Source organism: Acipenser ruthenus, chromosome 4 (genome assembly GCF_902713425.1).
Source record: "Acipenser ruthenus chromosome 4, fAciRut3.2 maternal haplotype, whole genome shotgun sequence".
In the NCBI taxonomy this organism is placed as follows: Eukaryota; Metazoa; Chordata; class Actinopteri; order Acipenseriformes; family Acipenseridae; genus Acipenser; species Acipenser ruthenus.
This window is the reverse complement of record NC_081192.1, coordinates 58,616,546-58,633,363: the sequence shown is the minus strand read 5'-3', so window position 1 is coordinate 58,633,363 and position 16,818 is coordinate 58,616,546. Positions and strand designations below refer to the sequence as shown.

Here is a 16,818-nt window from a genome sequence, read left to right as displayed (position 1 = left end):
AGCGTATAAGCAAAGAACCAAAAATATCTTCAGCAGAATAAAATGGGGGCCAGTGATAATATTACTAATGCTTGTAAGAGACAAGAAAATGATTTAAAAGCCTTGGTTAGTGCTCCTTTTAAATTATGTAAATGTATTGATTACACTTCACTTGTCTACAATTTTAAATGGGTTTAATGCAAGATTATGTTGGTGCTTCATTTATCTGGGCTGGAGGGAATACCACAAAGAGGATGATAATGTGTCTGAAAAAGATACTAAGTGCTAAAATGCATAGAAATGTACTGCAGCAGTAGTATGGTGTGTGAAAACAGTATGGGGTTACACAGCGTTCCCTCTAAGGCTAAAATGTGCACATTTTTCACAATAACTGGCAACAACCATCACACTCAGTTTATTAACTTTTGCAAGTTATTATCATAAAAATCAACCTCAATCAAGAGGTAAATATATAATTGAGAGCATTCTTGCAGAGCATTAACATAGCATATTTGCATCTGTCTTGCAGCTGATTCTCTGATTTCCCTCTGTAAAAATGCACATCACATTGGTGCAGAGCTCGCTCGGGCGCCTAGTACAGGGTGGGTGAAGCAGTCTGTCGATTCTGCCTCTATGGAGAGTGCTGATTGGTGCTGCTCATGAACTTTGCAGTTTTGAGCTAGTAATATAATTGAACACTAATCAGTGAAGCACAATCTTTCTGCATTATTTAGAAATATAAATACTCTGGTAAACATCACAATACTTATACTTTGACCGTTTTTGTTTTATTTCCCTTTAAAAAAAAAAAAAAACAATTTCAGAAATATCATCTCAAGTGTTTTGAAACTAGTAAAATTGTCGTCAAAATATTTTTGCCTCCTAATCTTGTGATTTGATCAACATATTCCAATGTAGTTCAATCTTAAAGCATTACATCTGTTCATAAAAGGCCATGTACATGTCCTTTGCATTTCTTGGCCATGGTTTGACTTCAATAAGTGTGTCATTTGCATGCATTCACTTTGTAGTGCCAGGCACTGAGAGGACACACACAGTGTCCTGAAGCGATATGTCCTCCTTTTGTGTATAATAATAGAAGATAATTTGTAACTGCAGTTGTCCACATTAATTTTACTCTTGTGCACACCAGTAAACTTCACTACTTGTTGCTTTGTAATATTCATGTTTGGTTTGGTTTGCCAAAGCATATGCTGGACTGCAAGCATTGTTCCTACTGACTGAAGGACTTTGCGTTTAAGTAGTGTAGATTTTTTGCAGTGGTCACATCTGCCACCACCAATGGGTGCCCACTTGTGTTCCATATTAGTTGTTCCAAACACATGGTATGTGTACCATCAGCTACATGCAGAGAGTTGTAGTGTGCAAGGTATATTTGTATTTTGACTAGTTTAAGTTATACCACTCCCGCTGGTTAATCAGTGATCCAACGTAATCCATGGGAGATTCCCTTAAAGGTTACAACTGCATTCCTGACAGCTATTTAAGACGAAGGTTAGTCTTAACAAGGGTATTTTTAGTAACACAAATATTTACTTTTGTTAATATTTGATAATCAAAGCATTGTGAAATAAGTCTCATATATATGTTTTGGTTCAGAAGGCAGTTCTCACTCTTGCGAGATAAAGACGCTCTCTGCATCCAGACAACCTATCAAGAATTATCTATTACCAGGACGTCTAAATTTGGATTCTAGCCTTAAACACAGAATGATAATTGCCTTATAAAACCCAAATCAATTTGTATAAATTGCATACAAACAATTACTGTAGTGTTCATTAACTCAAAGCATGAATTGAAAGCAATAATACTTTTCTTACATTCTACTTAAAACGTTCATTTTACTTTGTCTGCTTATTCTCGAGTTCATAAGGATTAAAACACTACTTATTGAATACTTAACGGACATTCGCTGCCTTCTCCAGCTGATCCGTGTCTTCAAAAATACAGGCGCTCAAAGGCTCTCCTGCTGGCAAGGACAGGTCCAGGTTCCAGGGTCTGCCTTTCTCACGTTTCGTCTCCACTTCAGGGTACGAAAGAAATGTCTTTGCAAAGAACCAGAGTCATTAACTATTTAGGTATTCCACTGAAACAGCAATTCCTCCACCAGTACGTGCACTAGTCCGGTTATGTCTGAGATATTTCACTGCAAAACTTAAATTTAAAATATTTCAATTTATGTCGACTTCAAATGTTCATCCAACTCTTTCTCCGGTGATCAATCGGGGCTAAGTTAGAGATTTGATTACAAGTACTTATGTCTTATGAAGCAGACTCCCACACCAAGGCAAATACTAGAATAGTTATCTCCTATTAGAGTGTCCGAAAACAGAATCTCTGTTCCAGCTGGTCACAGGCTGGATCTCCAGATTGTCACAGATCAAAGACTGGTTTGTGTATCAGAACCTTGGATTTCGTGTCGGGAGCCCTGTTTGAGTGTCACACTCATACTTTTGTAATCTTCTCTTTACCCCTGTGATTGGATATTTTGGTTGTTTTGGGCGGTGCCTGAGTCCATGTGGAGTATTTCCCATTGGTTGTTCTCATTCCGATGCGGCCCCTTGTTCTCAATTAGTCTCCTATTCCGCCCCCTGTCGGCTGGATTTATGAGCTGGACTGTTTTCTGTCCTAGGTGTCAAAGCAGCCAAAACCGTCTGTCTTGTGGCGCCAAAGGAGTCATTGAGTGATCATGAAGATAAGCCATTTGTCCAGTATTTAGTTTGTGACCAGAAATCAAGAAGACACAGAGAATAGCTTAGGATCCCCCTCTTTATATTTAAATTCTGTTAATTTCATACACAGAATGATATTATGACCCACTGTGAGCTACAGAGTAAACATGCCCCACCTCTTGATTTGATGTGCGGTACTAACATTGTGCACATAGCACGTCGTGCCTTGTGGTAACTGAAACCAGATCACATATTTCTAGGCAAGTTTGACACATTTTTTTGAGAAACTCAACAACATCTTGCTGCTGAACTCTACTGAAGGGTTCTCCTAAGAAGTGACACATGTCCACAGAACTGAGAGATGTTGTGGATGGCAACTGAACATAGTTGGTAACAAAAGTCCTGAGGGCTTGTAGTTCACTCTGCTTTAATGACTCTTTCAGAAGTTGGCAGTGAAGTAGACATTGTAACATGGTGTTTGCATAGCAGGTGAGATGGGTGTTGCTCAAGCCTCTGATTGAATGTGACTGCAAGTCTTCCCTCAGAATGTGGTACCTTTTGTTGTTCCTGAACGTTGGTGATGGCTGGACGTATGAAATACACACAATCCTTCACCATGGATGCCTTGTGCGTCTTGGTCTCCTTCAAGCTTATCAACTCAGGGCAGTAAAGACTACTCAGCCTTCTGTACTCTACAACTGCAGATGGAAGTGCTTTAACCCTATGCTGCCTACGGGGAATGACCATATTTGGTCATAAATATGAACACCTTCTGTTTAAGCGCTTGTAGTTTTGGAATCTTAAATCAGAAATGAAAACCCAGTACACCTACAGAAAGTAGATCTTTCCAGTGATATAATTTTGTTTTGGGATGATTTTTTTTAATTTTTTATATGAGCTACACCTCCCAAAAAATAATTGAAATATGAAAAATAATAAATAATATTTTTAAAAATTGAAAATTTCAACCTCTTTCCAAGTGTTATATATATTATATCGTAGCTGCACAATTTTCCAAGGATTTCAAATATGAAATCAGAATTGAAATATCTTGAACAGTTGCAGAGCTAGATACGATTTTACAATGCATAATATTTTACAAAAATCAACTTCCGAATGGCAAATGTAAAATATTACTAAATAATTTAAAACAATTGGAAATTTCAACCTCTCTCCAAGTTTTATAGAAAAAAAAACTTAGAGTATATTGTAGCTTCACAATTTGTCAAGGAATTCAAATCTGAAATCAGAATTGAAATATCTTGTACAGTTGCTGAGCTAGATAAGGTTTTGCAATGCATAGTATTTTACAAAAATCAACCTCCAAAATGGCAAAGTCAGACTAGGGTTAAAACTTGCCAAAAAGTGAGACTGGAAACATTATTGCCCTGTTTGAGATACAATTATATTTCAGTATAAAAATGAAGAAACAACACACAAGTTATCAAGTAAAATGTTTATTTATTTTTTTTATTTGAAGTATATTACAAATAAAACTTTTAAATTAAGAATTTTATTTGGGAGGGAGGGAGACAAAAAAAAACTTCCATATTGTGCTGTATTTATTTATTTTCAAAACTACCCTGCAGTTGAAGTGCTGGGCTGGGGCTCCTCCAGATCACTCTCCTCACCCTCCTGCAGCAGCTCTTCATCAAGGAGGTCAGCCTCCATGGCGTCCATGCCCTCGATCTCTTCCTCAGTCAGGGCCCTCCTCCTCTTCAGTGGCTGAACCAGATGCTAGAGCTGATTGTCTCCATCCATTTTCTGGCTTACACACACCCACATAAAACATTCAAATAAATACCAATTATTATTATTATTATTATTATTATTATTATTAGATTCTCCATCCTTTTTCACACACATAAAAAAGTAAACTAATAATAATGACCGTTCTTTACACACACACACAAAATAAAAGTAAACTAATAATAAAATACATGGCTAAATAATAATAATAATAATAATAATAACTACAGCTAAATGTCTTTGTTCTTTACACAACATCAAAATAACTAAACCAATAATAAAAAAACAACGAGATTTATTCCTCATTCTTTTACACATTGAATAAAAAAATAAGTTAAAAAAATAATAGATGCATAGCCAAATAATAATAACGACTACAGATAAATAATGTATCGACTAGAAAAAGTAATAGCTAACACAGATGTACACAAACACCAAACTTTTGGCATCACATGCGATAGACCTATTAGTTTTGCCTTCTCTCCTGAGGAGAAACAAGTTCAAAAAATGGAAAAACAAGTCTAAAATAAAAACGTATATGTGAAACTAAGAAACATGTAATCAAAATATTATATGTCCCGCCCACCCTAGCCCTAAACCAGTGGTATCATGACAAGCCCCATAGTCATGGATTTGACCCACACTTTTAACAAACAAAATTGCTGGTTGGACGGCTGAGATGACGTGTTTTGTCATCGTAACAAAAGTTACGAAATTACAGCGCGTCGGCAGCTAAGGGTTAACCCTTTGCGGTCCATTTATTAATCGCGCGTCAGGCACGTCAGGTCTAATTCATTTTCACACGCGCAGTTAATTTTGGACGTGCTGTTTAAAAGTATTTTTTTCCACAGTCAAACGGGTTTAAATGGCCCTGCATATCAACAAAGCACTCACTAGGCATCTCCAGCCCCGCCCCACTTTTTCGTTTGCTATAGCGTTCACCTATGTAAGAAATAAATAATAATAATAGTTGTACATACCGATCGGGCGTCTGCTAAGAAATAAATAATAATAATAATAATCATGGGGTTTTCTAGATAATAGGAAACGGCTTGAAGTTCCCCTATTGCACCATTGATGAGACCAGTATATTTCCCTAGTATATTTCCATGTTGACAAAACAAGTTAATTGTCATTAAACTCGGATGTCCTGTAATATACATATGCATGGATAAAAGTGCCTGGGGTCTGTAAAAATTGCAAAAAATGGAGGAGGAGGAGAAGGACATTTTTACCTTGCTTTGGCGACTTCTTTTATTTTATGACAGGTATTGACTTTTTTTCTACATTTTACCTAAGAGTGTTTGGAACTACAAATTAAAAGTGAAATGGTGCGTTTGGCTGATTTACTTTTGCTGCTCCAATACCCTGAAAACAGGTAAACTGTATAGAGTCTGGTAGTTATCGTGCTATGCTGATAACTTGGCGCGAATAACTACCGTTCCTCTCAATAGGAATCACACATCAAACAAAAAATGTCTCCTCCATCTAAAAGATCGAGGTTGGCTTGTCAGAAATATCTAGAGGAATTTACCACAGAATGGTCATTCATTAAAAGAAGTGGAGTGTCTGTACCTCACATCTACTGTGAATACTGCGGGACTAACTTCTATGTGAAACATGGTGGGCAGGCGTCATCACTCATATATCACTCATATAGGTACGAAGAAACACCAGCAATACACAAAAACTGACACTCCCCATTACTGTATGTTTGTGCAATAATTAATTATTGGCTACTACACAGCATTTTGTGTTTTAATAATTGCCAAGTAGTAAAAATTTTAATAAAAACATGTTAAATCTTTCTTGAGGTGTTGTTATTTTGATAGTTATTTTTAGAACGTTTTGAGGTTGAATATTTCAGTCCAGGTTTGATAGCACTTACGAGATCCTAACAGCCACTGGCCTTAAAAAAAAAAAAAAAAAAAAAAAAGAAAAAAAAGTCACCTCCAAAATTATTGGCACCCTTGATAAAGATGAGCAAAAAAGAGTGTATAAAATAAATAATACCAGTACTGAGCTATATTGTAATTTTCCAACATGTGGAATATATTTGACTTTATTAATGATTCAATGGAATCAACCAAAATTACACATTTCTCAAATTATAAATTTATTTCCAAAAAAAAATTGTGTCACAATTATTGGCACCCTTGTTTTCAGTACTTTGTGCACCTTCCCTTTGCAAGGATAACAGCACTTAGTCTTTTTCTATAATGTTTAATGAGATTGGAGAACACATTGGGAGGGATCTTAGACCATTCCTCCATACAGAATCTTTCCAGATCCTTGATATCCTTCGGTCTGCGCTTATGGACTGCCCTCTTCAATTGAAACCACAGGTATTCAATGGGGTTCAAGTCCAGAGACTGAGATGGCCATTGCAAAATGTTGATTTTGTGGTCAATTAACCATTTCTTTGTGGATTTTGATGTGTGCTTGGGGTCACTGTCTTGCTGGAAGATCCACTTGTGGCCAAGTTTCAGCCTCCTGGCAGAGGCAACCAGGTTTTTGGCTAAAATGTCCTGGTACTGGGTAGAGTTCATGATGCCGTTGACCTTAACAAGGGCCCCAGGACCAGGGGAAGCAAAACAGCCCCATAACATCGAAGTGCCAATGCCATTTAGCAAACTCCAGGCGCTTACATTTGTTGGTTGCTCTCAATAATGGCTTTTTTTCCTGGCAACCCTTCCAAATAGCCTATTGGCATGGAGGTGGCTTCTAATTGTAGATTTGGAGACTTGGTGACCCCAAGATGCAACCAAGTTCTGTAATTCTCCAACTGTGGCCGTTGGATTTCCCTTTGCCTCCCGAACCATCTGCCTCACTGTGCGTGGGGGCAAGATACACTTGCGTCCTCTACCAGGCAAGTTTACCACTGTTCCAGTGGTTTTGAACTTCTTAATTATTGCCCTAATAGTGGTAAGTGGTATATTTAGTTTTTTAGCTATTGTTTTGTACCCATTGCCTGATTTATGAAGGTCAACAACCATTTGTCTCTTTTCATTTGTGAGTTCTTTGCCTTTCCCCATGGTGATGGATGACAGATGGATTTCATATGCGTGTTACCTCATTTTTATTCCCCAGTGAAACAGGAAGCCCTTGAAGGCCACAATACAGTTCCTTAAGACTGAGATGAACTTATTTATAAGAATCTTTAGTGGTGCCAATAATTTTGGAGGTGACTATATATATATATATATATATATATATATATATATATATATATATATATATATATATATATATATATATACAGTGCCTATAGAAAGTCAACAAACCCTGGAACTTTTTTCACATTATGTTGTGTCAGTGCCTCAGAGTTTCATGCATTTAAATGAGGATTTTGTCCACTTATCTACACACCATACTCCACACTGTTAAGGGGGAAAAAGTTTTTATTGAGAAAAAGTTTATATATTAAAAATACAAAACTAAAAGATCACAATTGGATAAGTCTCCACCCCCCTGAGTTAATACTTGGTGGAAGCACCTTTGGCAGCAATTACAGCTGTGAGTCTGTTGGGATAGGTCTCTACCAACTTTGCACACCTAGATTTGGTAATAGTTGACCATTCTTCTTTACAAAACTGTTAAAGTGCTGTCAAGTTCCTTGGGGAGCATTGATGGACAGCAATCTTCAAGTAATGCCACACATTTTTGATTAGATTTAGGTCAGGGCTCTGACTGGGCCACTCAAGGACATTTACCTTTTTGTTCCTTAGCCACTCCAGTGTAGTTTTGGCTGTGTGCTTTGGGTCATTGTCATGCTGAAAGGTGAACTTCCATCCCAGTTTCCGCTTTCTTGCAGAGGGCAGCAGGTTTTCCTCAAGGACTTCACTGTACTTTGCTCCATTCATTTTCCCTTCTATCCTGACAAGTGCCCCAGTCCCTGCCGATGAGAAACATCCCCATAACATGATGCTGCCACCACCATGCTTCACAGTAGGGATGGTGTTCTTTGGGTGATGCGCTGTATTGGGTTTGTGCCAAACATAACGCTTTGAATTTAGGCCAGAAGGTTCCATTTTAGTTTCATCAGACCACAAAGGTTTTTGCCACATGGCTACAGAATCTCCTGAGTGTTTTTTTACATACTTCAAACGGGATTCAAGGTGGTCTTTCTTGAGATATTGTTGTCACATGCAGACTTTGACCAGTCTTGCCATAAAAGCCTGTAGCTCTTGCAAAGTTGCCATTGGCCTCTTAGTAGCCTCTCTGATCAGCCTCCTTCTTGCTCTGACATCCAGTTTGGAGGGACGGTCTGAACTAGGCAGGGTCTTGGTGGTGCCATACACCTTCCACTTATTAATAATCGTCTTGACTGTGCTCCAAGGGATATTCAAGGCCTTTGATATTTTTTTATACCCATCCCCTGATGTGTGCCTTTCAACAACTTTGTCCCGGAGTTCTTTTGAAAGCGCCTTGGTGCTCATGGTTGAGTCTTTGCTTTGAAATGCACTACCCAGCAGAGGGAACCTACAGGAACTGCTGAATTTATCTTGAAATCATGTGAATCACTACAATTTAACCAGGTGGAGGCCACTTAACTTGGTGTGTGATTTTGAAGGTGATTGGTTAACCTGAGCTAATTTAGGATTGCTGTTACAAGAGGGGTGGACACTTATCCAACTAAGCTATTTCAGTTTTTATTTTTAATTAATTTTCTACACATTTCTAGAATATTTTTTCACTTGGAAGTTGTGGGGTAGGATGTGTAGATCAATGAAAAAAAAATATTTTAATGCATTTTAATTCCAGGCTATAAGGCAACAAAAGGTGAATATTTTGAGTGTGTGTGTGTGTGTGCATTGAATCAGCTTATGGCTCCGATATAGACAAAGATGCCAACTTCTCCGAAATAATAATTAATAGCAAAATAACTCACAGTTGGAAAAAATGGCCCTGCTCATTAAATACTCGTTTGGACATGGACTGAAAAGTGCAACCATACAAAATATTTCAAATGCGGTTGGAGTTCAGAGGTGAAGTATAGTTTGCCTTTCTGTATAATACATTGACCTCAGATACTTCAGCAGGACTAATTAAATATTTATACAACTTTTTATATGAATATAAAGGTTATTTTTATGTATATATTACTTGAGAGGTCTTCTGAATTTGAGAGTTTAGTATAATTACAAACTAACCTTTAATAGATTTAATGCAGCTAATGCTAAAGGTATCTCTTCCTGCCAGTCATTCAGAAAGTTTTTGTTAAGATTTAACCTAATGTTGTACAGTGTGTAATTATCTAGTACAGTAGTTTTAAATTCTTAGTCAACACAGGTTATCAAAGTCTTGCAAGCAAAGGGCTTGAGCAGTTGGCAAAAAAAGTGCAATATGAAATATGGACACCACCAGATAGATGGGCAGAATCATTTAGGGTATTAAATTAAAGTCATTACTCAGTCAACATAATGAAGTTTCAGTTATGCAGTGTCCTACTTTCAATCCTAATGATTTTCTATTGTTAAATTATTCCTAGCCAAATTTGCCAAATGCAAATAGATAAGGGATGTATATAGTGTTCAAATATTTCAATTGTCATATTATATATATATATATATATATATATATATATATATATATATATATATATCCCTACCACATCTCTAAATGCAAAATTATGATATGAGCATGAAAAAGTAGACCACCATTAACTAAACCCTGTCCCAATTCAATGTATGTTCAGACCAACAATTACGCACACAATATTTCCAAATTACTGACCCTGAAATCACTAACACAGTTTCAGAATTCCTATGTAGTCAACATATTATTAAATTGTATTCTATTACACTTGTTTCCTAAATGAGAAGGTTTCATATAAATTCAGTTTGTGTTGGATTACTGTGGCATTTAGCGCAGAGATGATAAACGTAAACAAAAAAGTAATTACAGCTGGTTTTGAAGTACACTGTTCTAATTATGGCTCAAAGGAGCATTATGTTTCTACATGTAGTACTATCAGCTTAAGTCCATCGTTATCTATTCCATAAGTGACAGGAAATTCCTGTTTGAATATGTTGATATCTGAGGATGAGTGGATTACTTCAGGCTGAAATTATACTAGAGGGTTATCCTAATAGTTGTATAGTGTTTGCCTATGATATGAATGGCAGATACCTTCTATATTAAACATTAATAAACAGGCACATTAACATATAGTAAGGGAAATGTATTACTCATTCTCTACAATACAACAAGGTGCCTCCATTGCATCATTTCCCAACTTAGGTTTCTGCAGCTCTCCGACAGTGTTTTGAAAATGTAATGCAATTTACATATAATCATTTTTTATTATTATTATTGTTGCAGAATGGCAAAACAAATGGAAAGGTTGGAAGTTGATCCTAGCAAACATTCACGCATCAACTTGGAAAACATTGTAAAAAAGGAGAAGCCAGTTGCACAAGGACCTCTGAAGTTACATCGACCAGCCATGTTGGAGTCTTTATGCAGTACAGGAGACTTTGACGATGACTCTGATGTTCCACCTTTAATATGACAAACCTGAAGCATATACTATTGGGGTTGCCAAGAAGACATCCACCAGTCCATATTGTAATCCTTTTGTTCTGCCTACACTTGTAAAGCAGTGGGCTAAGCACATATTTGAAAAATCTGAGTCATTTTCTTTAACATGTTTTAAGTTGTAGAATAAAAATGTGTTAATTGGTACGACAGTGTGGCATCAATTGTATAGATCAGGAAATACGACTGAAAGACAGCTTTTCTTGTAGTGAATTAACTTATTTAGGCATTTTTACATAGTTTATGTAATACCTGCCAAGAAAAAAAAAACATAAGGGAATTACTAGGATTTGCATCCCTAATATTTACATTTGCCATATACAGTGCCGTGAAAAAGTATTTGCCTCCTATCTGATTTTCTGCATTTTTGCATATTTTTGACACTGAATGTTATCAGATCTTCAACCAAAACCTAATATTAGATAAAAGGGACCCTGAGTGAACAAATAACACAATAATTTGATACATATTTCATTTATTTATTAAAGAAAGTTATGCAACACCCAATGCCCCCGTGTGAAAAAGTAATCGCCCCCTTAGACTCAATAACTGGTTACGCCACCTTTAGCAGCAGTAACTGCAACCAAACGCTTCCTGTAGTTATTGATTAGTCTCTCACAGCGCCGTGGAGGAATTTTGGCCCACTCCTACATGCAGAACTACTTCAACTCAGTGACATTTGTGGGTTTTCGAGCATGAAATGCTCGTTTCAGGTCCTGCCACAACATCTCAATGGGGTTTAGGTCTGGACTTTGACTAGGCCATTCCAAAACTTTAAATTTCTTGTTCTTCAACCATTCTGATGTAGACGTGCTTGTGTGTTTCGGATCATTGTCTTGCTGCATGACCCAGCTGCGCTTCAGCTTCAGCTCACGGACGGATGGCCTGACATTCTCCTGTAGAATTCTCTGATACAGAGCAGAATTCATGGTTCCTTCAATGATGGCAAGGCGTCCAGGTCCTGATGCAGCAAAGCATCCCCAAACCATGACACTACCACCACCATGCTTGACCGTCGGTATGAGGTTCTTACTGTGGAATGCAGTGTTTGGTTTTCGCCAGACATAACGGGGCCCATGTCAGCCAAAAAGTTCCACTTTTGACTCATGTGTCCATAGAACATTGTTCCAGAACTCTTGAGGATCATCCATGTGCTTTTTGGCAAACTTGAGACGAGCATTCATGTTCTTAGTGAGCAATGGTTTCCGCCTTTCTACTCTGCCATGAATCCTATTCTTGCCCAGTGTCTTTCTGATGGTGGAGTCATGAACACTGACCTTAGCCGAGGCAAGTTAGGTCTGCAGATCCCTGGATGTTGCTTTTGGAGAGATTTTGGCAGGACAGCCACTCCTGGGAAGATTTACTACTGTCCCAAACTTTCTCCATTTGGACAATATTATTATTATTATTATTATTATTATTATTATTATTTGTTTATTTAGCAGACGCCTTTATCCAAGGCGACTTACAGAGACTAGGGTGCGTGAACTATGCATCAGCTGCAGAGTCACTTACAATTACGTCTCACCCGAAAGACGGAGCACAAGGAGGTTAAGTGACTTGCTCAGGGTCACACAATGAGTCAGTGGCTGAGGTGGGATTTGAACTGGGGACAAGCCCTTTTCATTAACCTGGTTACAAGCCCTTTTCATTAACCACTGGACCACACAGCCTCCGACTGGCTCTGACTGTGGTTTGGTGGAGCCCCAGAGCCTTAGAAATGGCTTTGTAACCCTTTCCAGACTGATAGGCATCAACAACTTTTTTTCCGGAGGTCTTCAGGAATTTCTTTTGTTCGTGGCATGATGTGCCTGTGTGCTGACAACTTCACTCTGATGGTAAGGGCAAAAGTTAGCCAGATTTATATTGGGCAGGGTTGCCCCAAATCAGGCCAAAGTACTCAAACAGCTGACCCTAATTATCCCTTTAATTGGGTTGAGTTAACTAGGGTGGGGCAATAACTTTTTCACACCTGAAGATTGCATGTTTGATTACCTTGCACACTATACAAATGAAAGAAGCACCAAACTTTCTTGTTATTTTTTCTCTCACTCCCTCTATATACTACTACAACCCACAAAAAATCTGACCAACTACAATGTGAAAAATGTGCAAAAATGCAGAATATCCAACGAGGCAAATACTTTTTCACGGCACTGTAAATTAGCCTTTTAATAAGTTAGGTTGTATAAAATATTTGAATATTAAACTTTGTTGAATCATATTTTAAACATATCACTTAGTTATTGTGATCCTTCTGGTCTGGTGAATTTGACATATCCTGCAGTATTTCAGAAGTTTAAAGACAACACTACTTATACATTAATTCCTTTAGTGTCTATTTTTTTTTTTTTACTCCTCCAGACACAAACCCATAAGTTGTTTATGAGAATGTCAAAATCAATTTGCAATGACAACCCCAGCTCTTCAAAGGAACGCCAAAATAAAGCCAAGAATTGGGTTCAAAGGATGATAACAGCACTGCCAATTACTGGAATATGGAAAGGGCAGACAGGATGCTGGTTTATTCAATGGTGTACTACCAGTGGTAATTATCCCATTGTTCCAGTCACTTTGAATGACTTATAGTAATACATGTTTCTATGTTCTAGGACAACTGGTAGTTTTTCATTTTTACTTTATACTTTTTGTGATTCAAAAGGTTTAATTGGAACTTTTTCAACCGATTTACAATAAAGTGATTTCCAATAAAGTGATTTCCAATATCCTTTAACCCTCTGCAGTCCATTTATTAAGTGCGCGTCAGGCGCAATTTATTTTTACACGCGCAGTTAATTTTAGACGCGCTGTTTAAAAGTATTATTTATCACAGTCAAACGGGTTTAAAAGGCCCTGCATATCAACAAAGCACTCACTAGGCATCTCCAGCCCCGCCCCACCCTTTCGTTTGCTATCGCTTTCACATATGCTAAGAAATAAATAATAATAATAATAATAATAATAATAATAGTCGTACATACCGATCAATCATCTCCTGATCACTCATTTTATCACCAAACTCCTCAATAATGCAATTCAAGTCATTATTTTATTACTATAACATCTCAAAAAAGCTCTGCAAATGTCCGTGATAGTCTCTGTGTGCTGATACAGTAACATCCAGCTTGTTTCCTTATGACCGCCCATATGGGATGCCAATGGCAAGTATGACTAATCATGAGATACGCCATTATTTTTTTTTTATCGGCTTGTCTCGGCTCCTGTTGCTCCCACTCGGCCGTGTATGGTTTTCTCTGCTTTTTCCGGAGAAAAAACGACTAGAAACCCATTTTTTGCGTTTTTTTGATAATGTCGGACAAGGTCCGACAATGGACCAGATAGGAATAATTGCAATGTCGGACCAGGTCCGACAATGGACCGCAAAGGGTTAAATGGACCATTTTGATAGTCTCTATTTACGTCATATGTTACAGTATTTGTAGGAAGTATTTTAACAGAAACCAGAAGTTTACACGTAAGAGACAGAAAAGACCTCCCATCAGCCCTTGATCAAAGTGAGACATACATGCTGTCTTCTTTATTGCACTTTAAACTGTCTTACAATAAGGACATTCAACCTGTAGTTTCCATTAAACACTTCTTTTAAAGCTCTTATCTCAGTATGTAAAATACATTAAATTGCCACTTAAACAACTCACTATACTTTTAAGGGAATCTACAGTCCCTGAACTAATCTTCAATGTTCAATAATAAACAAGCCCTGACTCCGGCTACTCGTCAGGCTGCCGGCAGTTTCAGTTTCTTGTTTAGGCTCCGATCCCGGGTTACCCTCACGGCGATCTGAGGCTTTCAGCAAGATGTTTACGTCTCTTTGTCTGGGTAGTGTGGACGATGTTCAGCCCGTTGGCTTTGGCTTTGCAGCAGCCCTAAGGTGTATAATTGGCACCTTTTTATACCTGACACCCTGCTGGAACACCTACCTGCTGATTAGGATACTACAGCTGGTAATCACACACAGCAGGCAGGCTCTCCCAGGAGCGTCAGATATGTCATTAATTACAATACATTTGCACACAAAAAACCCTCTTCATGTGCAGGACTCCTTCCCTGCCCCAGTGCTGTATATCGTACAGAACACGTCACATAAACTAATCTGAACTACATTTCAATGTGACTCACATGATTTAAGCAATTGCAGTTTAAACATTTTTTAAATAGTGTGGCTAATATACAAGTAAAGTTTAAATGTTACATTTAAAAAACTGGCCATGGTGGTTTATGGCAGGGCAAACATTTTCAACTTTGAAACAATTTACTGTGGCATAACAAGGTAGACTTATTACTATTTTTTTTATTATCAGCTTATGACAGGATAGCGTCATGGCCCAAGATGTTACTGACAGGAAAGAGACCCAGGGACAGAAAGCTGCAGTTTTACATGCAAAGCTCACTTTCATTAACGTATTCCTTTGAATTTAAGATGCAGTTCAAATTTCCCACCCTCAATTTGAGGAAAAAAATAAAACTTCAAATAAATATGCATTTACAAAGATACAACCTCAATTTGCACATATGGAGGCAATTTCGGCCGTCTGCTGTCACACAGAGCATCACAGTGCTGCTTCTCATTTCCAGTCGTGATTACTCACACCTGTTTTTCTCCCAATTTGTGAACTGTGGTATTGCTTGGCATGTCGAAAAATACGGGGGTCTGATCAGCATTTCCAATCTGTCCAAGCTGGTACTGTTAAAAATGCTGAAATTGATTTAGCCTGGGATTAAACCAAGCACTACCACAGACATCTTCAAACCACTAACGGTTCTGTTTCTTGTAAGAAGACATTCTCTTCATCACATCAAAATAATGTCTTTTTAAACCATAATTTGTCATTAGCAAATTGTCCGAGATTTTTATTACCTTCCATCCCATCTGCAAAACAGCAGCATTCGTTTTGTTGTAACGTTTTAATGTTTGCCGTAATATGGAAATCGTGTCGGCTTCAAAGTCAGTTAGGCAGAAAAGGCAGAGCATAATCCGAGTATAATTTTTAAAAAAAACTACTAAAAGATTTACGACGTTTTATCTAGCCTAGTGAAACAGCTGAATAAAAAGTCAATGATACAATTTCAGTGGATGTTAAGAAAAAGCCGAGTAGACGTAACAACAAACATCAACCCCTTAAGGATGCAGAACATCACGTTACAGCTGAAAGAGACACGGACATTGTTGAAGAAAGATTCATCAACAAAATCAAAGGTAACTTTCATTTTTATGTTTCTGTAGTTAGGCCTAATATTTCATTTAAACCGGTAGTGCGTGAGACATTGTTGTCAGATATTGCCTTCCTGCTTTTCCACAGGACGAGGTGTGTTTGCTAAAACCACATATCCAAAGCAAGTTTTGGAGTACAGAGGTACTCTACTAAATAAGAACAAAGCAGACTCAAAAAAAAACACGACTCACTTTTTAACATATAAGCCTACTACTTCAGTCACAAAGGAATAATTGGTGGGTACAATTTTACAATTTCTTTTTTTTTTTCAATTTTTCAACGTTGTGTAAATATTTCAATAGCAATTTATATTTTTTTGTAGCATTGATGCTTCAGCTGTGGATGGATCACTTGGGCGGCTGGTTAATGATGAGAAAAAACCAAACACTAAGATGACAAAAATAGAAGTTAACAACACCCCTCATCTTTGTTTATTTGCTGTAATTGATATTAAGGCAGGGGAAGAAATCACTTATGATTATGGAGGACTTGACCTGCCTTGGCGTTCATTCAAAGACAAGGTAAGTTTTCTAAAAAATATATCTGTACATTAATGTATTGCTGTCAGAGTTGGGTTCAATTCCAGTTCTTTCTTTCAAATCAATTTCCAAATCCAAATTATT

At 37.5% G+C, this 16,818-nt stretch overlaps 1 protein-coding gene across 2 annotated transcripts in view; it reads left to right on the top strand.

Moving 5' to 3' along the window:
• The window catches only part of dnaaf11 (dynein axonemal assembly factor 11), a 134,738-nt gene that overhangs the window by 116,311 nt on the left and 1,609 nt on the right, over window positions 1-16,818 (top strand). Inside the window, exons 12-13 of one of the 2 annotated variants that reach the window (XM_033998814.3) lie at window positions 10,746-16,431; window positions 16,518-16,716. In XM_033998814.3, the coding sequence (XP_033854705.2) occupies window positions 10,746-10,935 (190 nt within the window). In that variant the 3' untranslated portion in view covers window positions 10,936-16,431; window positions 16,518-16,716. Of the gene's footprint in view, window positions 1-10,745; window positions 16,432-16,517; window positions 16,717-16,818 lie in introns of those variants that run through there. The other variant, XM_059022599.1, reaches the window with a different exon arrangement.